Source organism: Pantherophis guttatus, chromosome 2 (assembly GCF_059756535.1).
Source record: "Pantherophis guttatus breed Tessera chromosome 2, ASM5975653v1, whole genome shotgun sequence".
Taxonomy (NCBI): Eukaryota; Metazoa; Chordata; class Lepidosauria; order Squamata; family Colubridae; genus Pantherophis; species Pantherophis guttatus.
The window spans coordinates 223,688,646-223,714,956 of NC_142064.1; the positions used below are offsets into that span (position 1 = coordinate 223,688,646).

General features: G+C 38.5%; 2 protein-coding genes across 8 annotated transcripts in view; one reads left to right on the forward strand and one right to left on the reverse strand.

Annotated features, from left to right (window-relative positions):
* Positions 1-22,663, reverse strand: part of KBTBD12 (kelch repeat and BTB domain containing 12) — a 96,909-nt gene extending 74,246 nt beyond the window's left edge. The window contains exons 1-2 of one of the 2 annotated variants that reach the window (XM_034431509.3): positions 22,547-22,631; positions 997-1,080 (exon numbers count right to left, since the gene is read on the reverse strand). The gene's annotated coding sequence lies outside the window, so the exon portion shown is untranslated. Of the gene's footprint in view, positions 1-996; positions 1,081-22,546 lie in introns of both variants that reach the window. The other variant, XM_034431510.3, reaches the window with a different exon arrangement.
* Positions 1-26,311, forward strand: part of MGLL (monoglyceride lipase) — a 191,618-nt gene that overhangs the window by 54,448 nt on the left and 110,859 nt on the right. For 2 of the 6 annotated variants that reach the window (XM_034431512.3, XM_034431511.3), the window contains exon 2: positions 23,791-23,929. In XM_034431512.3, coding sequence (XP_034287403.2) covers positions 23,791-23,929 — 139 coding nt within the window. Of the gene's footprint in view, positions 1-17,110; positions 23,178-23,271; positions 23,472-23,622; positions 23,681-23,790; positions 23,930-26,311 lie in introns of those variants that run through there. The other 4 variants (XM_034431518.3, XM_034431513.3, XM_034431514.3 and 1 more) reach the window with 4 other exon arrangements.

Here is a 26,311-nt window from a genome sequence, read left to right on the forward strand (position 1 = left end):
AGATTCAATCAGAACTGCAACAAGGAACTTGACTGGGATAACTAATGCAAATTAGGGATGGTACTATACAGTTGCCAGAATTAGGATGGCACAGGGCAAAAGATGGCAGCAGCCTCATTTTTTTTTAACAGAAGAGGAACAGCCAATGATAGAGCCCACTGGACAAACTCGCTCCACTGGCTAAAATGCCATCTGCTGCATTAACGTGAAAGGGCCAAGAGCCCTGCCTTCTTGTGAATCTGATTCCCCTTGTCCCTGCTTCACACCCAAATCCAATTTTTTTGCCCTGATTTGATTTTTGAGTTAATGCTTTGACTGTGTATTTGTTTTTTTTTACTTGATTGCAAATATAAACTAAATCTAGAAAGGGTGAGAGGAGTGGCAACTGAGTCACCGTTTAAAATTCCCATTGTCCCATTGGTATTATGTTCAGGTACATTAATTTTGTACACTCTTTGCTTAAATCAACTCGGCTTCCTTCCCTCTTCAATAAAATGGGAAAAATCCCACCACAGGCATGCATTAAAATCTTGCTGGGAAACTGGAAATGGCTTACCGTGTTTAATAAATTTGCTATCTGCCAACAAGAGAGGAAGTGCACAGTATTTTACAAAAGGCGTCTTCCACTTGAAGAGCCAGCTGCAGACAGCCCCATGTTTGAAACAGTCTGATTAAAGAAGAAATCTAAGGATGGATTGGAGGCCCTGAGTTTGCTCATGAACAGTAAACATCCAGAGAACAGACAGAAACTTATACAGGTCATCTTATGGTAGTCTTCCCCACGATTAGGAGATTATTGTATTTGTAATTGCAGTAATTATAGTAATTATTTCTAAATTTGTGCAACTCTGTATAAATTAGTATATGCAAATGTTACATGTAAATTTGCAGCCCTTTATGCCTTCCTCTTCAGTGAAATGTTAGTGCTTGCATTGCTATCAAGGGGGCTGAATCAGGTAATGTTGATTCTTCATGTTTATAAACGGATTTACTTACTGCCGTGAGTGACTGCAAATGATGACTGTGGGGAGAATATTCTCCGGAGCTATGAAACTCATTGTGGATTACTGCCTTGGGTCTCTGAAATACAAGTCAAGGGTACATATTAGAGATGTGCAATGCTTTAATAAGTCTGAAATGGTGTTTTGGGCATCAGGTAGCAATTCTCTAAAACAATCACCTTTTCCTAGAGTTGCAAGGGTGCTCTGAAGTAACATTTGGAATCAAATCCAAAGAAGGCAAATTCTTACAATGTCAAATCAACAGATTGATATTAGTTTATATTAACTGTCTCCACCCTGGCACCCATCATTCATTACAGTAGTTTAAAACACATGAAATGAATCCTGTTCCCCTGCCCCACCCATGTATCTTTTTGTCTCATTTCTTATTTTGCAGATTCTTGTGAGCTCTTCAGCTGGTTTTGTTTTTCATCACACTTACAAATTTAGAGCTTTTGCTGAAAGCTGTAAAATCAGTTAACAAAAAAGCCCTACTGGTTTTTGTAAGCCTAGATACCTATTATAACTAGAATACACTGTATGTATTAATAGAAATATATCCATGGTAGACATTATTTATTCATTGAATAGAAAATCAAACAGACCTGTGGGTGGAACTGGTATTCTAAGATATCTATAGCTTTGAGTAGGAGCTGCGAGTCCAGGATGACCCATCCCAAGTTATCGCTACAGGACTAGCATAGCCGGAATCTAACTTTGAACAGATCCAACTAAATTTGTACAACACTTTGCATAATCCTCCCAACAGGCCCACAAAGTTTTCCAAGAAGGGGGCCACGTCAGCTAGAACATAGTCTCTGGATAGTTATCTGCAGTAAAGACATGTTTATAATAAGCATGTTTTGCTATCCTTATTGCCACAAGATAGCCTTTAATACAGGCTTATTTCTGTGCTCAGTTGAACTCGCTCTTTGTCTTCCTCCGGCAAATGTTCTCAACATCTCTTGCATTGCTTCATTTCCATGAGCTGTTCCAAAAAAACAAGGGGCCTCCAGGATCCAAGAACACAAAGAGGTGGTATAGGGTTAGGGTTAGGGTGGTTATAATGCAGTACTGCATGCTACTTCTGCTGACTGCTATCTGCCAGCAGTTTGGCAATTCGAGTCCCATTAGTCAAGGTTGACTCAGCCTTCCATCCTTCCAAACTTGGTAAAATGAGGGCCCAGATTGTTGGGGGCAATATGTTGATTCTGTAAATTGCTTAGAGAGGGTGTAAAGCACTGTGAAGCGGTATATAAGTCTAAGTGCTATTGTTATAGACATGATCTGAACTAAGTCTACCACAGGGGTAAAATCCAGCAGGTTCTAACAGGTTCTGGAGAACCGGTAGCGGAAATTTTGAGTAGTTCAGAGAACCGGCAAATACCACTTCTGGCTGGCCCCAGAGTGGGGTGGGAATGGAGATTTTGCAATATCCTTCCCCCAGGAGGGAAGGGAATGGAGATTTTGCAGTATCCTTCCCCTGCCACGCCCACCAAGTCAGGCCCCCAGAACCGGTAGGGAAAAAATTTGGATTTCACCCCTGGTCTACCATCACATGCTCATTGCGCGAGCTGCACTGGCTCCCGGTGGTCTTCCGAGTGCGCTTCAAGGTTCTGGTTATCACCTTTAAAGCGCTCCATGGCTTAGGACCTGGTTATCTACGGGACCGCCTGCTACCATCAATAGCCTCCCACCGGCCCATACGCTCCCATAGAGAGGGGCTCCTTCGGTGCCGGCGGCCAAACAATGTCGACTGGCGGCCCCTAGGGGGAGAGCCTTCTCTGTGGGGGCACCTACGATCTGGAACGAGCTCCCCCCGGAGATACGGAGGATCCCGGATCTGTGCACCTTCTGTCACGCGCTTAAGACCTTTTTATTTCATCAAGCTGGCCTGGCCTAAATCTTCTCCCCTTTTTAAATGTAAATTTTAATTTGTTTTTAAATTATGGGGTATTTTAAATTTGTTCAGCCAAATTATTTAATTTGTTTTTATTCTATTTTAAATTTTTGTATTTATGTGTTTTATCTTGTGGCTGTTCACCGCCCTGAGTCCTTCGGGAGTAGGGCGGTATAGAAATTTAATAAAAGAAATAAAATAAAATAAATTGCAAGATTCAAGTAAAGGCACAGTTGAAAGAGGTGGAACCAGAACGCCTGCATGTCTCTCTTTCTAACATCGGGCAACAGATTAGGTGCTGCTAATCCAATATGTAGAAAGTGTACGAAACATGAAGTCAGTGTCATGTTGGACTGTTTGATGTGCCTTGAATAAAAGACTGTAACATCTGTAACTTCAGGGATATAATTACACCCGAGCTAAGCAATTAAAAATGTATCAGCTTGCACCTGTTTGTAATTTTTTTTTTTAATCTTCTGCATAACAAAAAAGATTATAACTGGAATACTATCTAAAGAGAATGACTTGCCACAATAAACATCATGGCTAAATATAATGTAATACCTGGACTTCACCTTAGCTCATTTATCATTCTCATTATTACATGTTATTGGCAGAAGGATAACTTGATTGCTTTGTTGTTGTTATCTAGAGTTGGGATGGAGTGTTCATTTGTTTTTTGCCTAAATTAAAATGGAGAACCAAGACTTCAGCCTAGTAAGAAATTACAACAGCCCTTCTAGGCCATCTCTGTTGAGAGATTATGTGAGCCATCTACCTAACCCCTGTGGTGAGAACTAAGAATAATTGGATTAAGATCTTGCTCTCATAGAGATGCAATTGAAGACAATAAAAAGATGATAAAAATTCTTGCAAGTGGCTTTAGAAAGAAAAGTATTGTTCTTAGGTTCAATTTTCTCATTGCAGTTTAATTAGGCTGATTAATCAGTACCAACACTATTGAGCTGACTTCAGTGATTAAATTTTTTTTTTCTTTTAACTATTTTCTGCCAATTATTTATCAATTTATCTTTAGATGCATTTTTCATTAAGGATAGATCCTCCTTCCACAGATTTTTTTACACTTGGAGGGTAAGAACCACAGTATCCTATATGATCCCAAAATACAGAATAACAGTTGGAAAAAACCTTGAAGGTTTTCATCCAACCCCTGTTTAAGCAGGAGACCCTATACCAGTGACAGATAAGCTTTTCAGCATTGAGTGCCAAAACTGGAACGCACGGCGAAGCGCCGGAACCTGAAAGAGAGCAGCTGTCCGTGCACATGCTCACGACGGAACTCGGAAGGGCAGCTGGCCGCTGCGTCCATGTCCACAGAGAGGGCTCTGCATGCCACCTCTAGCATGCATGCCATAGGTTTGCCATCGTGGCCCAATACCATTTCAGATAAATGGCTATTCAATTTCTTTTTAAGAATCTCCAGTGTTGGAGCACCCACAACTTCTGAAGGCAAGCTGTTCCACTGATTAATTGTTCTCGGTGTCAGGAAATTTCTTCTTCATTCTTGGTTGGATATCTTTTTGATAAGTTTCCACCCATTAGTTTTTGTCTTGCTCTCAGGTGCTTTGGAGAATATTATGTCCCTTTGTTTGTGATAGCTTCTCAAATATTTGGAGTCTTCTATAATATCACCCTTAGTCCTTCTCTATGGTCAACTAGACATATCCAGCTTCTCCAACCATATATCATGTTTTAGCCTCCAACATCTAATCATCTTTGTTGCTCTTCTCTGCACTCTTTCTAGAGTCTTTTTTGTATTATGGTGGATGCAGTATTCCAAGTGTGGTCTTACCAGTGCAGTATATAGCAGTACTAATACTTCACATAATCTTGATACCAGGGGTGGGTTCTACTTACCTTTACTACCGGTTCGCAATGGGATCGCATGCGCAGATCGCTTCTGATGACATCAGGGTCAGTGGGTGGAGCCTCCCGCCGGTTTTACTACTGGTTCTATAGAACCGGTCCGAACTGGGGGCAACCCACCACTGCTTGATACTGTTCCTCTTTTGATGCAGGCTAAGACTGCATCAGTAGTGGATTGCCCCCGGTTCGCACTGGTTCTATAGAACCGATAGTAAAACCAGCGGGAGGCTCCGCCCACTGACCCTGATGTCATGAAAATGTCTGCGTTTTCATGATGTCAGGCGTCATGGCATTTTCTGCGCTCGCGCGTGGCCCCATTGCAAACCAGTAGTAAAGGTAAGTAGAACCCACCCCTGGACTGCATTGGCTTTTTTGGCAACTGCAGCACACCGTGAGCTCATACTTAAGTGGTTGTCCACTAGAACTCCTAGATCCCTCTCACAGTTACTGCTATTGAGCCAAGTCCCACCCATTCTATTTGCTTTTTCCTGCCTAAGTGTACTTTCCTTGATCACAGAGTTGCACTCTAATTCTCTTAGCTACCACAAACCTTGATCTCTAATGTACAGTAATAGTCTATGGAGTCCTTCTTTGTGCTGCTTTCTCATCCTACTCTTGTGCAGGGCTTCCAACAGGATCTTCAGCAATTCTTGCAGCTTTTCTCAAGAATGCTCATGGGCTTTTGTGGCCTTGGCTGGGATGGGGAGTATGTGTGGGAAGGCCAAACTTTGTTCCTTAGAATTCCCAAGGTCTCCTTCCCACATCTATCCCAGGAGCAGGGAAGGGTCAAGGGGTCTGAAGTGGGAACTGAAGCCCCCAGCTTGTTCTGCTGTTCCAGGAAACAGAGAGGAGAAATAAAAGGTCCTTGTTTTAAAAAAGGAGGCATGGCATTGTTTTGCTGCTGACTGGGCTACGTTCCCCCCTTCTCCTGCTGCAGCTTTCCGGTGTTTATTGAAGGAAGAGAAGCTGCCAGAAGATGAAAGAAAAATCCCAGCCAGAAGCAAGACTCTCTTTCCAGCTAAAGGCTTTCCTTTCTCTTGATCTGCTTCCTCTCTTCAGAGGGAGGAAAAGGCAAGGGGAAAATTTTCAAGCAGTTCTAGGTTGATAATCTGCCAGAGTAACTATAGCTTCTTTAATCAGAAGTGCCTGTTTTCTCCCTACACAACTATTTTATGTAACCATTTTCTTAAAGATTTTCTGACTGTGCTGAATCTACCAGCAATGGGTAAATTAGAACAAGTTAGACTGAGGAATGCAGACTGTTTTCACAGAACAGTAGTTGGTAACGTGGTGCACATTTGACCCATATTATAATCACAAAAGACACCTCCATAATGGCGAAACCTCAAAATTATCTAATTTTAAAATATATATCGTATATATATAATGTCTAGCAAGATTGACATTATAGAGCCATGGTGGTGCAGTGGTTAGAGTGCAGTAGTGCAGGCTATTTCTGCTGATCACCGGCTGCCAGCAGTTTGGCAGATTGAATCTCACCAGGCTCAAGGTTGACTCAGCTTCCCATCCTTCTGAGGTGGGTAAAATGAGGACCCAGATTGTTGGGGGCAATAGGCTGACTCTGTAAGCCACTTAGAGAGGACTGTAAAGCACTGTGAAGCAGTATATAAGTCCAAGTGCTATTGCTATTATTATGGAAGTCTGAGACCTAAAAAAACATGGATCAACAGCATCAGCAAGTACTGCAGGCCCAACTTTTTTTTATTTTTTATTTTATTATTCATATTTCTATGCCGCCCACTCTCCGAGGACTCTGAGCGGCTTACACCAAAGACAGTATACTAAATAGCATATTGCCCCCAACAATCTGGGTCCTCATTTTACCCATCTCGGAAGGATGGAAGGCTGAGTCAACCTTGAGCCAGTGAGATTTGATCCGCTGATCTGCTGAACTAGCAGTCAGCTGAAGTAGCTACAGTACTGCACCCTAACCACTGCGCCACCTCGGCAAAAGGAAACTCGGAACCATATGGGTTGAAAACGTATGGAAGAGGCCTTCATGCTGTAATGGATAGACAATGGGTAAAATGTGATGATGATAATGATGATGATGTCATCACAAGACACTGAGAGTGAAGATGCTCACCAGACAAATTGAGCCAAAATGTTGCAGTTTTGATACTAAAAAAAAATTGCCTAAAAGGATTGCTGACCTCACCTTAATGTACAAGATGTGTCCCCCCCCATAGGCATTTCAATAAAACAGCTGATTTACCCACTGTGATTTTATCAATGTATGGGTCCCAGTGCTGTAGCTGAGCATGTTTAGGAGAATTAGTACAAGATGGCTGTGAAATATGAGCAATTGAGCCCTTGGCCTGACAAATTGGTGATGAGCCTTCAAATAAGAATTATGACTTGGAGCTGAAGTACAATGTTGGGTGATAGATCAACAAAATTACACTGCTGAAAGTGGTCATCAGCTGTTCCTTTAATGAAATTGTAAATGGGTTGCAGAACATTTTGCTGCTAATGAAATGACTGACAGAGACTCAGGATTCACAAGGTCAGTTCACAGTAGCGAGGGAATTGCCATCAAAGAACAGATCTATTGAGTATGTTTTCTGTATTCACAATGAAGAGATTAAGATCTCACTTGCACGCACTTCCGGTTAGTCCTGCCCTCCTCTCCAGGCCACTCCCTTTCCCTGCAATTGGGACAGGGTGGAGGTGCTTACTGTCTCAACCAGGAAGTTTCTGCAAATCAGTTTAAAAGCCTTTGATGGGAAAGGAAATGCAAGGAAAAGCACAAGGGAGGTGTATAAAAACACACTCTTGAAGATTGTAGATGATTGATACCCTTGACAAGGTGAAATTATTATTCTGCCCTCTAGTGCTCAAACCTTAGTAGTGGCAGAGTTTCCCTCTACTACATCAACTATAGTACATTTTGGATAGGGAAGAATGCCATGAACAAACCATAGAAAAATAACCCAAGACAGTATTGCCTACCATCAGATTGGGGAAGATTGTATTGAAAAATCCTTGAAATTGCTACATTAGCTTTCTTTGCAGAAGTCTAATTAAAATGGTTTGGAATTGGACAAGATCACATTCCAACTCATTTGAACTAAACAAGCTAAGCTAATATTTGATAGAAATACCTTTACTGAAGTAAATGATAACATTACTTCTGTTAATTCCAGTCAAGGATATATAAATAACCCCAATCTAAAAGTAAGTTAAATATTAAATATTGTTTAATATTAACAGGTAGAAAAATGAAACATACATCACAATAGAAATACATTATTTGGGCAAGTGTGTGTATGTACTTCTATTTCATTCACAAAATTTGTAACAATATATTTACTCAATATATCAAGTGTTTTTGAAAGTGTTCTGAACTATGTTTCAAACAGAATGGATGACTGCTGAAGTTGATCCTTTGTCACTCATTCTATTTTTCAGTCCCTGCCAGATTTGTTACCACTACTGGCCAATCTTCTGAAAGTGGAAATGAACAGATCTTTCTAAAGAATCTTGGCTGTCTCCTTACCATTTTCCAGTTCAATGCAGTTTTGTTGAATATGTACTTATTCGTGTGCGTTGATTGATGGGAAAATTAAGGTCAAAGGGAAACCTGTTTTTCTACAAGAACAACTCATTGGCCTTAATTCTACACACATGTATAGAATGGATGCTGACATATAAGTATTCATCAATTAAGAGCAAATGTGACAACAGGGCATCTCACTGCTTTTGGACATCACCTTCTATCAGAAGTGCTATCTTAAGTGGCCAATTTTCATTTCCCAAGAAGGGGATGGAAGTGCTGGGAGTTGAGGCTAGTGGGACTAATGGAGCCAAGGCAGCTTCCCTCAGTCTTTATCTGCCTCTCTCTCTCTCTGTGTGTGTGTGTGTGTGTGTGTGTGTGTGTGTGTGTGTGCGCGCGCGCTTGCCTTCCGGTAGTTTTCTGATGGGTGGGGGAACCTTTGACTGGCAGTTTTCATTCTGACTTGATATTTTCCATATTTGATAATATTGCTGCTGGTGCTGCTTCTTTTCTCATTGCTGCTGTTATGATCAGTGAAGCAGATCTTCCAAGAGCCTATTCCGCAAAATTGCAAATGGCTTGCCACATACATCTGATTAAGCCCACTTCAGAAATCAAATTACCTCTTTGCAATTAAACAGGCTGCTTCAGTGAACTACAGCAGAAGGATCTTGCCTAGTCTATTTATCCATGAATGTCAAAATGAAATAATCCCCCTGCTATTAAAGCAAACTGAGGAGCATTGTCTTTGTCCTTGGAAGATCCTCAGTCCATCCCTTATTCCCACTTCCCCGTTGCTTTCCCAATTTCTGCCGAACACCCCTCCCCCCCCAAATTAAATAAGTGGCTATTTTCAGTTGAATAAGAGTGTTCCTTCCCTTTGACTTCATTATTTCATCACATACAAATTTAATTCACTGCAGTTGTACAAATATAGTGAGATTAAGGTGTGTTGTTTATATGCATGAAAGAATTTGGATCTGCAAGATGAAGTGTGTGGTAAATTCATCTCAATTCCACAGAGCATTCAATCTGCTAACACACTCACACACCACCATTATGAGTGGTTCCACTTGTACCTTTTAAATACAGTCTAAAATACTTAGCTGAATTTCTCTTTACACTCATTTTGCTCATAACAAGGCAGGTACTTTTATTTATTAATTGGCAGCAGATGAACCTAGTCATAAAGATTTACATACTTTTTTCCTTTTTTGTTTTGAATATTCCATTTAGGATAAATAGTTTTTCACATTCATAGTCACAATCATTTTTTACTTTTTTATTAGTTTTAACCAAACAAATCAGATAATTACATGAATCAAAGATACATCAAAGAGAAAACAAACAGAAAAAATATGGAAAATATCAAGGAAATCTATTGTTATGTAATAGAGACAGGTACTATATATATGAAAATTATATACATTACAGCAGATTATAGTCCATTGAGATAAACTATAAAATCCATCCACAATTTTGATAAAATTGTAGTTCTGCCTCTGATGTCTCATTAATTTAAGCTTGAAATTTTTTAAATGTAGCAATTGAAGAGGATTTATTAATCCACAATTCAGTTGGTATGTTAGCTAGTGTTTTCCAATGTTGCAGAATTAGTATTTTGACAGCTAAAATTAAATAAATAAGTTTCTTATTTTTAAGCTTACAATTTGGTCCTATAAATAAATGCAGTAAGCCTAGCTCTGGGGAATATTTAATTCCTTTTTTAGAGATGGTACTTATCTTCCCAAAACTTTTATGCCAAAAGGGTGTAACTTTATCACATAACCATGACAAATGAAAAAATAAATCTTTTTTTTTTGACAATTTCTCCAACATTTGGAAGAACAATTTTCCTTAACAGGAGTCAAGTACAACAATATGTAATCTTCCACTGCATTTCTTGTAGTTGTACTGAAGTTGAAGTGAATCCACCCAGTTTCCGTAACTTCTGCCAATTTATCTCCTGTATGGGATTACCAAAATCAGTTACCCAAGCTTCGCTTAAACCACACGGTGGATCCCTTATTTGTGATTTCAAGAATAACCTAAACATTTTTGAAATTGTTCTTCTTGGTTGTTTTAAATAATGAACTATTAAGTTATTGAAATTGATATTGGGTCATGTTGCTGAATCTCTAATATTTCTATTGCCCAAAAGATATTTAAGTTGATTCCAGCAGAGGTAACTTATCATCAATTCATTGCTCAATCTGATTTTTATTAAAAGGTTCCCTATTACTAGAAAAATCTTTTAGTCTATAAAAGCTATAATCCTAAAAAGATTTTATTTTAGCCAAACCATTATAATCATCCTAATACATGTTACAGGTAGTCCTTGACTTATGACTACAATTGAGCCCAAAATTTTGGTTGCTAAGTGAGACATTTATTAAGTGAATTTTGCCCCATTTTACAACCTTTCTTCCCACAATTGTTACTTTAGTAACATGGTTGTTAAGTAAATCACTTCCACATTGATTTTGTTTGTCAGAAGATCGCAAAAGGTGGATCACATGATCCCAAGACACTGAAACCATCATAAAGTAGGAGTCAGTTGCCAAGCTTCAGAACTCTGATCATGTGACCATGGGGACGCTGCAATGGTCAAAGGTGTGAAAAATGGCCATATGTCACTTTTTTCAGTGCTGTTGTAACTTTGAATGGTTATTAAATGAACTGTTTGTAAGTCACGGACTACCTGTATTAGAACAGTTAGGTCAGTTTGACTAGCTGCTCTGGTAAAAATATTTTCAATCTGTTTTATTCTAGAAAAAATATTTTGGGTGAAAAAAACCACTGATTTATAAACTTATCTGGCTCTAATATAGTTAAAATATGAATCCATTTTTTAGAAGACTCTTCCATAATAAATGGAATCATATACTCTAACTGTGCTGCTTGAAGATATATTAACAAATTGAGCATGCCCAGCTTCCTGTTTCTGGGGTCTATATTAAATCCTTTTATTTACTGTCAGTTTTTGTGCATGGAAACAGAAGCTTTCTATTTTTCTTTGCCAATGTGTTAAAGCATGATCTGAAATTACTACTGGGAGGCATTGAAATTAAAAGTTAAGCCATGCAAAAATGTACATTTTAACCACAGCAAGTTGCCCTAAAATATTGAAATGTTTTGAAGCCCTTTTTTTTCATTACCATATTTAATTTCTTCCCAATTAGTACACAATTATTTGAAATATTTTATTAATACTTTAGTTATGGTAATGCCTTATTCTTATCTAGAATATTCTTAATGTGCAAAAGGTTTAAATGCTATTGGAATCCTAAAACTGGAAATCTCCTTTTGAATGTTTGTATCTAAAATATTAAATAGTCACAATCATTACAATGAGAAAACAATGAGTATTTTATTTGATTTTTGTATTATCCCATCAGTCCTGCAGTGAGCACAAGGTGGATTATGTAATTTACTTCATTTGTTTTGGTTTCATAGTACCTTTGTGAGGTACTATCTGACAGATTTATAATCTTTACTTGATTTTGAATATATTTTATATTTTATGAATTCTCAAGCCCAAACTATTTTTTCCTCAGTGAGAATAACATGTAGCACAGCAATGAACTTAGAACAGGAAAATGCCATCTTCCCTCTATGCTGTTTAAGACTTTTTTTTAAAAAAAGAAAAAAAGTAAGACATTCGAATATCTGATAAAGAATATTTCATTCAACCAATAGATTAGCATCAGACTGGAGAAGACACATATGTATGTTAGAGGTCTATGTGTAATCTGATTTTTGAGTGAAATTAATTGCTGCTAGTATTACTACAAGCCCAGTGGTGGGATTCAAGTAATTTAACAAACCGGTTCTCTGCCCTAATGATTTCTTCCAACAACCAGTTTGCCAAACTGCACAGAAAGTTAACAACCGGTTCTCCCGAAGTGGTACGAACTGGCTGAATCCCACCACTGTACAAGCCTATATACTATTGGTAAGTTAGAGTTTATACAGGATGATAGAAGACAAGATATTTGCTCTATTGTCTCTAGTTTTGGATGCCAATTCCCATTTTCAAAATAAACGTTAAAGAGTTAGACAATGAAGTACTTTTGAGTACCCTAAATGTAACACTAAACAGTATTTGCAGAACTGGAAATAAAGAATCTGCCTTACATTATAGTAAAAAGTAATATAAAGATTTTCAGAGAGGATTAAATAATAGGCAGCAGTGCATGACTTTTTTGGAAATCCTTGTGAAAATATTGTATCTTTCATGTAACATAGGACCAAGAACACAAGAAGTGCGGCTCTCTTATGCATCATTACAGACCAATGTGGCTATATTTTAACTGTTGTATTCATTTGTACAACATAACGAGGTAAACAAAATAAAACTGATTTATTTAACTTTTAATATATACATTCTCTCATGTAGTTTAACTTTAACAAGAATGGCAAGTCCAATGTATTTTAGGAGGCATTTGTATTGTAGTTACACTAGGAAACCAAATTTCTGTCCATGGTAAATTAAGAGGAACATATCACTCAATTAAACATATTATATGCAAACATGCCATTTCTGAACTGAAAATGTTATTTCTTTTTTTAGCATTGAGATTCCGCAAAGTCCATAATTGGAAGAACATGTAATCTATCTGTTGTTCTTGGCACATAGCTGTTTGGAATTCTGAGTATGCAACTATGGCTGACCTGAATATCTATGTTTTGACTTGACCTTGCACCGTTGATATTACTCACTTCTTCCTCAGGTGGTCTTTTTGTTTCAAGATTTAAATCAGAATGAATAGCAGACTGTCAGTCATTTGCTTCTTATTAATTTCATCTACATTTAAGCCAAAGAATAAAAGTTGTATCTGCAAGAGAGTTAATCAAAAGTACACAAAATCTAATTTTTACATTCCTTGCATGCCCAGGATTCTTAAGAATAAGGTAATAAGGTTACATAGGGTGGGCAAAGATGCAAAAAAAAAAATTGAATATTGTTATTTGGCTAGCCATAACATATAACATATTGAGTGAAAAACAGGTAAATGCAGGAGAATATTAATGCAACATATTTCGGTCAGGTTACATTGAGATAATGATTTGTATAATAAATCTAATCTAATACTTGTATTCTTGCATAATTATTACATTTATCCTAAAATGTACAATCTTATATAAAACACCTTTTGCCTCCATTGTTCAAACTCAAAAGAAAAACTCTTACTCAGTGTGTTTTTCTTTTTTAATATTTGTAGCACAATGTTACTTACATGATATATTCAACGGGAATCCATATACAGCATTCCATATGGTTACATTATTTTTTTAAATGTTTGCCCAACAAAAATTAAGTATACACTTGAATATTCCAGATGCTAATGGAAACTCAAAAGGACACCTAGCCAATAGTCCAGCTGTTATCCAATGAAACACTACAAAATTGTAGGGAGATTGGCAACCATCACATATAATGATACTGTAATACATTCCATAATTTAACTATGAGTTCTAGTACTGTAAAATAGGGCAAAGCTTCCTGTTTACTTTATCCACACTATGCATAATTTTATATACTTCTGTCTTATCCCATTACGTTGTCAGACTTTCTCAACTCCCCTTGGGGGTTTTATGGCACCTTTTTTGGTTTTATAATGACCATTGGGAGGTGTAGTGGCCACAATTACACACAGCTTCAAGATTAATTTTATTTTTTAACTTATTTTTCAAATTTATATATTACACAATCATAATCCCTAGCATTTTCTGTCTGTATGAAAAATTAGCATGTGTATGAGTATATATGTGCACTCATGCACACAGGCATGTACGTCCCTATACAAAATTACTTCAATGTTCTTCACTGTGGAGATAATTTTCTATTTCCTGTCAATTCATGCATTTGGAATTTTTGGTATTCCCATTTTGTTACTGAATAATTTGGTGGTATAGGAACTGATGACAAATACACACTGTAATTTTAAATTTCATCACACATTTTATGTAAATGCAAAAAGTCTTCTGGTACTCCCTTTAATTGTAATTGTTTAGTTTAATAGCATATTACCTAATTATTACTTATTTATAAAGTATTGATATTGTAAGCCACCCAGAGTTATCCTGGTAAGACAGGCAGCCAATAAATTTAATAAATAAATAAATATTTTTTTAAAAAAAATATTGCACACTTCCATCTTGCTTATTACAGGAAATCTAAAAACTCCTGAAGCTTTACAATATATGAAATCACATAATTCTGCTTTTAACAATTTATTTGTAAATTTAAAAATTCTTATATGTGAACTACTATAAAAGATGAAAATCTGTTTTGGATTATTTATTAAATTGGGAGTACTTTCTGCATTTATTGTATAGTTGTTAACACTATTTTCATTTCCTCTCTTTGGCTATTGTTCTTTGTTTGCAATCTACCAGGGTACAGTGCTTTGTTTTTCAATTTCTTTTATCTATTTTACTTAGTTCTTAAGGTATCAGAAGTTGCTGGATTTTGATAGGCATCTGAAAACAAAACCAAAGATTACATTATGACAAAGTTGGAAAAGTTTGTGTTTACATTTCTTCAGTATGTTGTACAAAAAGCACTTTTTAAAAAACATAGTTAAATTTTTAGGATGCAACAGGGGACCAGTTTGAAACACACAAATGTGCCCCCTATATTTAATCCACGCATGTACCTTTATGATTGCTCTCTCATGGATCATTTCAGCTTTCAAATGCAATAAACAGTTTTCACCAAGCAGTTATGTGCTCCAGAAGTTTCTAAATCAAAATATACTTACATAATTCTGGCTGGAAAGACCAGTGTTGTAACTTTGGAAGATTTTCTGAGGAAATGAGTTCACAGTAGGAGTGACAGCATATTATTTCTGCTTTCTGCATTCTCATAAAAAAATGCCATAAAATTGTTTTTGGTAGAATGTTCTGACAGAATCAGATGAAAAAGAGCCACAATTGATTGAGAAGACTGAATAAATTTATACTTGAGCCTTGGCAAAATGGAGCTGCTCTGCTGAAAAATAAGTAGATTTTTTTTCCCTATGGAAATAGTATCATGTTCAACCTCTTCTGGTAATTTTGCATATTCTCTCTCAGGACAGATTCAGAGCTTGGTGCTTTTTCTAGATTTATCATGATTGTAAGAGGCTCAAGTGGTAGCATGAGATGCTTTAATCAATTAAATCAGTAAAGAGCAACCTAAAGAGCAAGCTAACATTTTGAAAAGGCTGATATTAGTAGTTATTAGTAGAACTGTAACATATATATAGGCAAAGGAATTTTGGAAATTTGTTTTTAACTCCAATATGCCTATTTAAGAGCTTACTGTAGGGTTTTCCTATATTTCAACCACAGAGTGACAGAAATTCAGCTGTCGGGGTTTTTTAGAAATTAAACAGATCTGACTTTTACTTTTAAAGCAACTGAAACTTGGCTTCAAACATCTAAAGGCATTTTTATTTTCTAGTTATTCCTTAGAAATATTGTCAAGGATTTTCTCCATTTGTTTGACAAATCATCTAAAGGGCTTTCTTGCTTCCCAAAAGAAATAGGCCATGCTCCTGTTGTCTATCATTTCTATGCCAGCAAAAATATTTTCATCCAGACATTTTAATATTTATTATAGTAATTCTGATTTAATTTATTCATTCTTGTAATAATTTCTATGTTGGTGTTCCTGAAGGATTTACTCTGCTTTGATACCTATCTAGCTTAACCTAGATATCATGGTTAAGAGTGGTATAAAAAAAGTTTTACATTTCTTAATTTTCTTCTAAATCATTGTAAAGCGTTTATATTTCAGAGATAACTCATGTACTCCTAGTGTAGTTATTATTGAAGCTATGTATTCTATTTATATCTCACCGTTATTTCTTATAGTTCAAGGTGACATACAAAATGTCCCCTGCTCCTATTTTCCACACAGCAAACATCCTGTGAGGTGGGTTGAGATGAGAGTGCGCGACTGGCCCTAAGGCACCCAGCCAGATTTGACATCAGATGCCACTTTCCTAGTTTCCTAGTACCAAGTCCAGCACCTTAAACATGAGACCATGGGTCTTTTTAGCAATGGGTATGAGTTGTCAATCTACTCTTCAGATATTCTACCTGAATATCATATTAACCACATAATAATATTAGTTTTATTAAGGCAGCATTTTTCTCCTTCTGATGAATGTAAACAATGCAATATAATTTGATAGAAAATCAGAGTACAAATTGCTTTCTATTACCTCTCCTCTTTAAAAAGACATGTAAACCCAAAGATAGCCTTTCACTGTTCTATTTCCTCATTGGTAAAAGAAAATTTGTTCGTCTAAATTACTAGTGGTACTTTATGGGTCCTAATCTAAGAAAGCAGAGAAAACAAGAAAAACCTCTTGCTGGTATTGGTTTATTTAAAGTCATATACCAGCTGTCAATAGAATACACAATTCTATTCCAAACGAAAAGAGAACACAGACAATTTAAAAGAAAAAGGGAAAAAATCCTTGGCTCCTTATCACATTAAAAGCTTGTTTCTATGTTTTACAACTTTTGGAATGTCTGGATTTATGCAGATAAAACCTTTATTGGAAAATTTGAATTAATGTTTTAAAGATTTGCATAAATGTTTGATACTTTAAGAACAAAGGCTGGTAACCAAAAAGCATATGAAACCAGAATTATTCACCTTGAAAATTCCAATAAAAATTTGTAAGATGTGGCAAATGTTCTGAAAATCAATCAAATTCTTCGGGATGATATGGCCTGTTGAATTCTTGTGCTCTCAAGAAGTTAATTGTTGCAGGTTCATTTGAATTAAAATAATAGCAGTCTTTTTATGTCTTTTATTTTTTTTTAACTATTTAGATTGAGCAGGCTTGGGAGTAGTGTTTCTGTACTATAATTTCAGTACAATCCACCCAAGAATCCCAGTCGGTTTTTCAGTTGTTTGTTTTCTTTTTTTAATGTTTCTTCTTACTTTATATAAATATCTTTCTCCTTCTCTCTGTGGTATTGAAGGTCATTTAAAGATCAAGGAAGAGCAGATAAATATATCACCCCTTTTCTGATCCTGCCAGAGGTTTTCAACTAGTGCAATCAATGTTGTTTCATCAGTCTAGCCAGACCTGGAACCCAACAAGAAGGCACCCAAATAATCAATTTCCTACATTGTCTCTAAAGCTACAACCCAGCCACTTTTATAATAAACTTCCCTAGAAATGAAAACTGGAGATAGATTTTCCAACATAGTAGATTCATCAATGGCTACTTTATGAAAGGATAGACCACTGCCTCACACTTCATTCAAGGATGAAATCCACACCATTTGCACAAGCCTTGGCTTCAAGAATCTGTTCACTTTCTTAGGAATAACAGGCTCAAGCTGCCCCAAATAATCACACTAGAATGTAACTCAGCCAATTCAATGGGACCTGTGTAATTCAGTCAAAACAAATCCAAGCAAATTTATCACTAGCACTGATGATGTTACCTAGTTTGGGTAATGAAATATCTGCAAGAAAACAACCTCAGAGAGCTCCAAGGACCCTTCATTTCAACCCTGAGCTACAAATATTCTCCTTTATAGGTATCCCATATGGGCATCAAATGCTTCAGAAAGCAGGCAAATGAGAAAAAAATTGCCTCCAGGCACACTTCCACCAAGGAACAACTTTTCTCCCTGCATGAATGCCTACAACAGCATGCCCTACCTACCAGTGTCAAATACAAACCTCCCATCAACTGCATAGCTGGATGGAAAGTAGTCCAAGGAAGCGGGTGAAAAATGATACAACTCATGATCACAGATGCACACCTCAGATTAAACAGATATCTGCACACCATAGCAAATCTCAAGGAACAGCTGGAACAGACCATCACACCAGAGTATATGGAGAGACTAGCCACTACCATCATGAGCACTTCCCAGAGACATTCCAGAAAAAGAAAAACTAAACTGCAAACCAAACTCCTCAAACTCAGAATCAGAGGCACCCGAGCCTGAATAGATGGTCAACATGTCCAGTGTCCAGTATGCATTGCAGAACACAGGATACTGCAACAAGAAATATATTTGATAGGAGCCTCAAATAGTCCTTCTAGTCACCCTGTAAATGGTTTTCTGACTCTAAGAGGGACCAGAAGATCAGATAAACTTCTTGGAGTCAGAGGTAGGAACGCTAAACAAGGCTGCTGGATGGCAATCTGTAAATGCAGTAAAAGCAGCACAGTAATTACATTTTGTGGCTTTGATTGTCATAGATTTGCTATTTGTCTTTCTATAAAACCACTCTATGAAACTCTTCTGCTGTTTCATCACTCAAGAGTTCCTCTGAAAACCAAATCCTCTGATCTAAGATCCAAGTGCAGAGAGAGGTCCATGTCCTCATGTGAAACTTATATACAAGTCAGGTAGCTGTATATGGTACAGACAGAACATGTCAAAATGGCAGGCTCCAGATTAGCAAAGGAGTTAGGTAAAGCCATATACTCACTGCTCATGTATTCAGCCTACACGCTAAATATATATTAAGGAAAGTTGGCTTGGAAAATGAACATGGGACCTGTGCTATGCTGATGACATTACTCTGATAGTCAAAAATATAAAACATCCGCAAGCTCTTGTGATAAAAATCAAGGGATGCTTGATAAAAATGGAACTAAAATGAAATACTGTATAAAGACAAACTAGTGACAACAGGTACAATCAGCCTTAGAATTAACGATGAAGATACTGAAGAAGTGAATAGCTTCTGCCTTTTAGGATCAGCCATTAGCAGTAAAGGAACAAGCAATCAAGAAATATGCCGCAGACTGGCACTTCATAAAACAGCCATGAAGGCCTTGGAAAAGATATTTGGATGTCTTGATGTGACTATGACTACAAAGATTAGAACAGTGCCAGGAATGGTATTTCCTGTGACACTCAATAGAAGTAAAGTCCATAAAGTCTACCCAATTGGTCTTTGAAGGAGCAAGATAGAAAGAGTACTGACGCTTTTGAACTTTGGTGTTGGAAGACTCCTTAATAAAACAAACAAGTGGATGACTGAACAAATCAACCTAGAGTTCTCATTTAAGGCAAAATGATTAGGCTCAAATTATTCTATTTCAGACACATTTTACAAAGACTTAGCTCTCTGGAGAAGGCTACAGCACAGAGAAAGTTGGAAGAAAAAGACTATTAAGAGCAAGGTGGATAGACAGTAGCAATCCCAGAACCTACCTTAATAAAAATTTTTTACATGAGATTATCTTGGAGTATGCCTCTGAAAACCACAATGGTCTTCCAGATGGCATTAGCCTCTCCCCATTCCTGCCCAGGGGTTGCAGTTGATGTGACATCTACTATGTATGTCCCCAGCTGTTAGGTCAGGTCCATAATTTTACTGGTGGACCTGAACTCTGGAGTTGCCCCCACTCCCCAGCTCAAAATTAGTCAGGGAGAAGATTAAAATTTCCAATAAGCCTTCAGATTCTAGCAAAGTGTTGCTTGATATAACTTGGTGCTGCGCCATGTAGGACTTTAAAGGTTAAAAACAGCACTTTGAACTGGCCACAGAAGCCTAATGATAATCTACACAATGAGTTTAAGGTAAGTTTTATTTTTGACTGGCAGAGTTGTCTCAGTAGTGAATCTCCCTAACAGAACTTTGGACTAGCCAAAAGCAGCCACATGTAAATTGTTACAGTACCCCCTACCACCTCCTTAACCGCATGATGATCAAGTTTAATTATTTATTTTTCAGTTATTTCAAACATCTAAAACTCTTATTGGACCACTATTTATTTTTTGCTGGGCATAATCAGCACATTCTGTGATATACAATCCAATTGAATATATCTTGTATTTAATAGTGAGTTGTGCTGAATATTAAGTACAGTATGTATTAGAGACAATATCCTGCATTAACTGGGTGTCAGTGGGAAGTCTGCAAACAGGATGAGGTTAGAAGAACCTACCTTATGTTCTTCAAAACCCACATTGAGAGGCCTGCTGCCTCTGAGAGTGAAGATCGGAGCAACTTACATGGCTGGCATCAATAGACTTAATTCTCTATGAATTTGTTTAATCCTCCCAGAAGGCTAAACAGGTTCATTGCCATTATAACATCTTGTACTGTCATAGAGAATTCAATTGAGTGAATTGCTATTAATCCCGTCCCACCTCAGTTTAATAGCTGAGCCTGGTTACACAATTATGGGAGAAAGAAGATTCCTTAGCTGCTTTTTTAAAACTAATTTTATACTTTTTATTATATTCCAATTTATTTGCCCTTTTTTATAAAGTGAAAGATCCCCAGCCTGTGCTACCTTTCCTTAAAGGGATCTTGCTCAAGTTCTTTTACCATTTTGATTGCCAAGTAATGTCCAGAACTGAATACACAATTTTAATTGTGATAAAACCTCAATTGTGTCATCAACTGTATACATACATTGCCTTTGTGAACACTCTCTTTCTTTCAGGACAAGAACATCTTCTCAATTTTTGTGAAATAAAGATTTCAGGTAATTTTGCGTAATTTTCCAGAAATTCTTATTTCACAAAGATAGAGATGTTCATGTCCTGAAACAAAGAAGCTTTTCACATTCTTAAACTTTTAATCTTAATTAGATGCAAAACTCCACTCATACTTAAATATTATGATCTCTCTTCTGCAGTAGCAATTTATAGTGTCACACAGTGAGCGCTGGGGCCTTTACACCTATCTTGTTGGGGGAAAATATTTCCACAGGGATGGGGATGGGTCAGATATTATATAAATTGCCAGCAAAATAATATTTATTTTCAGCCCAACTCAACCTCGTAGGGTTGTGAGGAAAATAGGAGGAAAGAGTACAGGTAGCCCTGGACTTACAACCCACAACAGAGCCGAAAAATTCTGTTGCTAAGCAAGATAGATGTTAAGTGAGTGTTGCCCCATTTCATGACCTTTCTTGGCAGAGTTGTTAAGCGAATCACTGAAGTTGTTAAGTTAGTAACATGGTTCTTAAGGGAATCTGGCTTCCCCATTGATTTTGCTGGTCAGAAGGTCGCAAAAGCTGATCACGTGACCCCGGGTCACTGCAACGGTCAAAAAATGAACCAGTTGCCAGGCGGCCAAATTTTGATCACTTGACCATGGCCCCGCTGCGACAGTTGTAAGTGTGAGAAACGGTCCAAAGTCACTTTTTTCAGTGCCGTTGTAACTTCAAACACACACTAAACGAATGGTTTTCAGTCGAGGACTATCTGTATTGGCATATTGACCAATTATATATGAAAAAAGTGGGATAAAAATCTGAAAAGAAAATGTTTAATAATGAACGAGTAAAGCCCCCCCCACCCTTCTCCTCAGTGGTTCAGCAATAGTCTTCTCCTCCTGGGCAGAGAAGCTATAAAGCTGTCTGGCTTTATGTAGCTGGGGACGGAGGGCAGCTGTTCGCTTCCCAGGATCCATTTCCAACTGAAGCACCGGGACTGAACCAGCAACAGCAATAGCAGCAAAAGCAGAAGCGCGCACCGAGCTCTTTCAACTCCTCCAGAGGCGCGCGTCGAGGCTGTTGCACGAACGCCCGTCCCGCTCAGCACCGGGGCCTTCGCTGCCAGGGCCAAAAAAGACCTGCCCCTGTACCTAAGGAAACCATCTGGCCGCGAGTTTGGCGTGCAAGAAAGGTCAGCGCGGCCACAAGTGAGCGCCGCTGGGGAGCGGCTGCCGCTCCTCCTCCCTTTCGGCGCGCCTGACCTCCCTGACAGGAAAACACGTATTTTTTAATTATTTTTATTTTTATTTGCTTGCGCTTTAGAATAAAACCTCCAGGGCTTCGGCCGGTCTGATTAACAGGGGTGTGAACGAAGGAGCGCTTCGGCGCCTGGCAGCACCAGCTCTAGCAAGGGCGGCAAGCGCAACTCCTCCCAGCACCTGGTCACCAAGCCCTTCCCTCCTCCCGGCTTGCCTCCATTGCCCCAGCCCAGAGCAGGCAGCGTGCGCTTCCGTTGGGCACGGCTCGCGTTTCCCTTTGCTCGCGGGGCTCGCGGGCGGCCAGCGCTTTGGCTGGCTGTTCCTTTTCAAAGCCCGCGAGTACCGTTTTGTGCGCGGGGCGCGCAAGACCTAAACCCCAAGCACAGCCTTGTGTGTGTGTGTGTGTGTTTTTTTAAAATAAACCTCTCGGTTCCTCTTGGATTTAAACCCGGGATATTTTCGCGCAACCCCTTCTACAAGATAGTGGAAGGATACCCAGATATTTCCCCGGGGGAGGGGGGGAAGAGAAATCCCTCCTCCCGTTCCTTACCGTTCAGCTCATCCCTCTGCTACTTGCATTTAGTTTGAAAGCAACCTGCAGCCAGCCTCGCCTGGGAAGTTTCCGTTCAGCTGCCTCTCCGCTTAGTGCGTTCAAGGTGCCTTTGATAAGTCTCTCTGGGTGTGTTTTCCTGTAAGCCGCTGCTAGGAATCGGACTGTTGCTTTCCCAGCTCTTCATCACAGGCAATCCCCCCCCCGCTCCCGCCACCTTCCTCTTCCAGCCCACATACCCGATTTGCTGGAGATGAAGGGGAGGGAGTGATGAAATGAACGAGAAGCGGTTACATTGATTAAGACTAGTTTCCTCTTCAAACGGCGGCTCGGGAGAGAAAGAAAGCGCAGAGCGAAAGGCGATCCGAGGCGGCAGCCCAAAGAGCTTGGGGAAGAAGGGGTGGTGGAGGGGAGGGGTGGGGGAGATCAGAGCCTTGCTGTTGGCAGCGGCGAAGCTTTTGCTGCCTTTTTTTTGCAACGGCGAAGGATTGCTTCTAAGCGCTAGGGGTGCTGGCTGTTAGGGCGCTTCTGCAGTTCGCCGTCAACATGCACGCGCGCTCTATCTGACTGCATTTGACTTATAATGCCGGCTTCTCTTTGGAATGCAAAACCGTGCACAGGATGAAATCAGGTTTGTTACGACTATTCTTTGTGTGTGCGTGTGAGCATATTTGAAAAGAAAAAAAAAAACATTCCCCGCGTTTCAACCCCCCCCCCAGATGTCAGAAAGGATCATAGCAACAAGACGGTGGCAGCCTCAGTGGCACCCTCATTACAGGGTGTCTCGTGCTCATCTTTTGATATGTTTTTTTTTTAAAAGAGAGATGATGAATCTTTTATGCAGCTGGCTTCTTGGAACCATCCAGGAGCATCCCAATTTGCAGTACATTGCTGTTTAGAAGAAATGCAGTTTTTAAAAAAACCTGTAAGATCCCCTTCTTTAACGACGGTAAATAAACATAGGTGGGAAGGAAGGTAAAAGGCAGTGAGGAGCCTGTGTGGTAAAGTGTTTTTTTTTCTTGCTTTGCCCCCACCTCTTGAGAATCCCCCCCTCCCGCCCCCCAGTTCTTTGCCTCACACAGTGAGTCTGAAAAGCAGCTGCCTGGGTTTCTGTATCTTTGAAAAGTAAAACAGGTTAAGTTATGGGTTAACTCCTCTCCTTCTACTAAGTAGATTCTTTCAATAACAGTCCTTCCACCTGTTCTGTTCAAAAGCATGTCTTGATTTCTTTCCATGTTTTGCAGGTCACTCTGCCAGAATGCCAGAAGAAAATTCCCCACGGTCCACTCCCCAGAAAATCCCATATCAGGAGCTTCCTCACTTGGTCAATGCTGATGGGCAGTATCTTTTCTGCAGGTACTGGAAGCCAGCTGCTGCTCCAAGGTGAGCACTGTTTAACAATGCATTTGTTGTTTGTGATAAATACACCATTCATTCAGTTCCACGGTTGTTTGTTCAATGGTCCATGGAATAATAGAAATGTCCTTGCCCCAAACAATCTCTTAGCAAAAGAAACCTTGATCCTTTAGCATTTGCACTAAACTAAAGCAGTAGGTTGAAATCTTGCTTTGAGTAACGGTTCCTAAACCCACCCAAGTGGCTGTATATTTCAGCAATAAGAGAAGAACTGGTTATTAATCATTCAGCCTCCTACTCATGAGAATAGGACTTGTTACATGCATAAGTAAAAGCAACTCAGATGAGTAAGGTTTGATAATTCGGATAATTCTCTCTTTCTGCCTTTCTCTTTTAGTTCAATGAAATGAAACAGTGAACCCTGTGTTTTGGCATTGAAATAGGTATTTTAATTGGGCGGTATTGCATTCAAAAGATATGTGAAGCTTAGTCTAAGTTATTTAGGTATCAATTACAATTTTCATTTGCTGTGACATTCTTCTACTGTATTTTGGCTATAGGCTTATGAGGGCCTCTAGTACACAAAATTTACTTACAGTAATTTAAGAAGTAAATGATTAGCCATTAGGTAATCCTATTTTCATAATCCCATATGAAATAATGTATTTGTCCTTGTAATTTATAATTCAGAAAGGCTATGATACTCTGAATGAAGATCTATTTGGATTTTCTCTCCCCCCCCCCCCCCGGGTTCTATTTGTGGAGTAGAGTAGTGCACATAAAAAGGTGATTTTGTTGTTCAGAATAATCTTTTTTACTGTTATATTGCAAAGAAATCTCCAATTTTAGAAAATAATTACTCCAAAGCAATTCTTCTATTTTAGTAGATGTTAAAGCATTCTGGCTTGAGGAGTTAATAAACTTTGTATGATGCGCTAAATGATTCATCAGAGGATAAAGAGAGAAAGACAAGTCAAATCAGGGCTCCACTTAACTTACTTTTCTAAAAAGAAGAGTGGCAGTGTGACAAACATGGTGCAACATCTTTTGCATGGTCATCTCCAGTTTTCATACTAGGTTTTTTGGGCAGGTGGATCAGTTCATTCTTGTGAATTTATGGACAGGTTGCAAGACACAGTGAACTATTGAATTTAACTACCAGTATGCAGATGTTTTACGAAAGCTTGTGGTATCAGTTACTCAACGGTATGTGACATTTATAAACCACAGAAGTTAAAGACCAAACAAAGTGCTCCTTTCAACAAAATAGGTTCTTTCCCAATTACTTGAGGGTTTTTTTTTTTTACCATAATGTACTGTTTCCCATATCATTCATGTATGATTCACTTAAAAATCCATTCATCTAATTCAGGGCCCATCTTAAGCCTCTGACCTTTCACCTAGAAACCAAACCTGAAAAATCTTTGTGCTTTGTTCCCTTCAGCACCCAAAGTTACCCTCCAAAATAGAACTTCAGAGTCATTTCAAAAGCATTGCTTCGGCAGCTCGTGCCTTTTTTCCTGGCTTTGTGAGCTTTGGATGTATGCATTGAGGGGCTTTTTTCTAAGGCCTGCTAAGGCCAGGGGACAAAGGTAACATGATTTGGGACTGCCTTTGAAGCATCTCTTTGGGTCTGACTTTGAGTACATGTTTCATAAAAGTAACTTCACCAAGCCCAGTGGAAAACTTTTGGGCAATACTTGTAATGAGAGACCTGGCATCTTCCTAAAGATTTCAGCTATTGAACCAATGCATTCTTAAAACAAGATGCTTCTATGAAATTTATCCTGTTCCTATTATAATGCTAATTAATCGTTAACTGCCCACAGTGTTCTTCGATGAGTTGCTGAATCGCATTCCCCATTTTGTGTTTAATTTCTAAGCGAATTAGTGTAGTTCACATGAGTCTTTGATCAAGAAATGAAAGGATGGTAAACAAGTGAAAGTTAGAACTTGGCATTTCAGGCCTCTGGTAGCTTGTCTTGTTAGAGCTCTGCATCCCCCAAGTGGTTAATTGATAGCAAGAGTGTCCTGGTTTTCTGACAACAAAGTAAACACGATCAGTTCTGTTCACTTACAAGTGGCTCTTAACTGTGTGGAACCATTTATTTTTAGCCTCTATTGTATTGTGCTGGCAGGGTTTGAGAGGGAGATTATAGGTTGCTGGAGAATAATTTGTCAACTGCAGCCAACTTTCATGGGACAGTCTTGAAATACATGGAGAAAGTGATTCCTCATTGTCTTCTACTATGTGGTAGATTTTCATGACTCATCTGTGGAAGCGCTGAAGATTTGCTAGGTTTTAAATGATGAATGGCATGAGTTGGGGGACAGCTTTGAATCATTTTTACAGTACTATTAATCTGACAGAATTTCAGATACAGAAGACAAATCAGTTGCAGTTTCGTT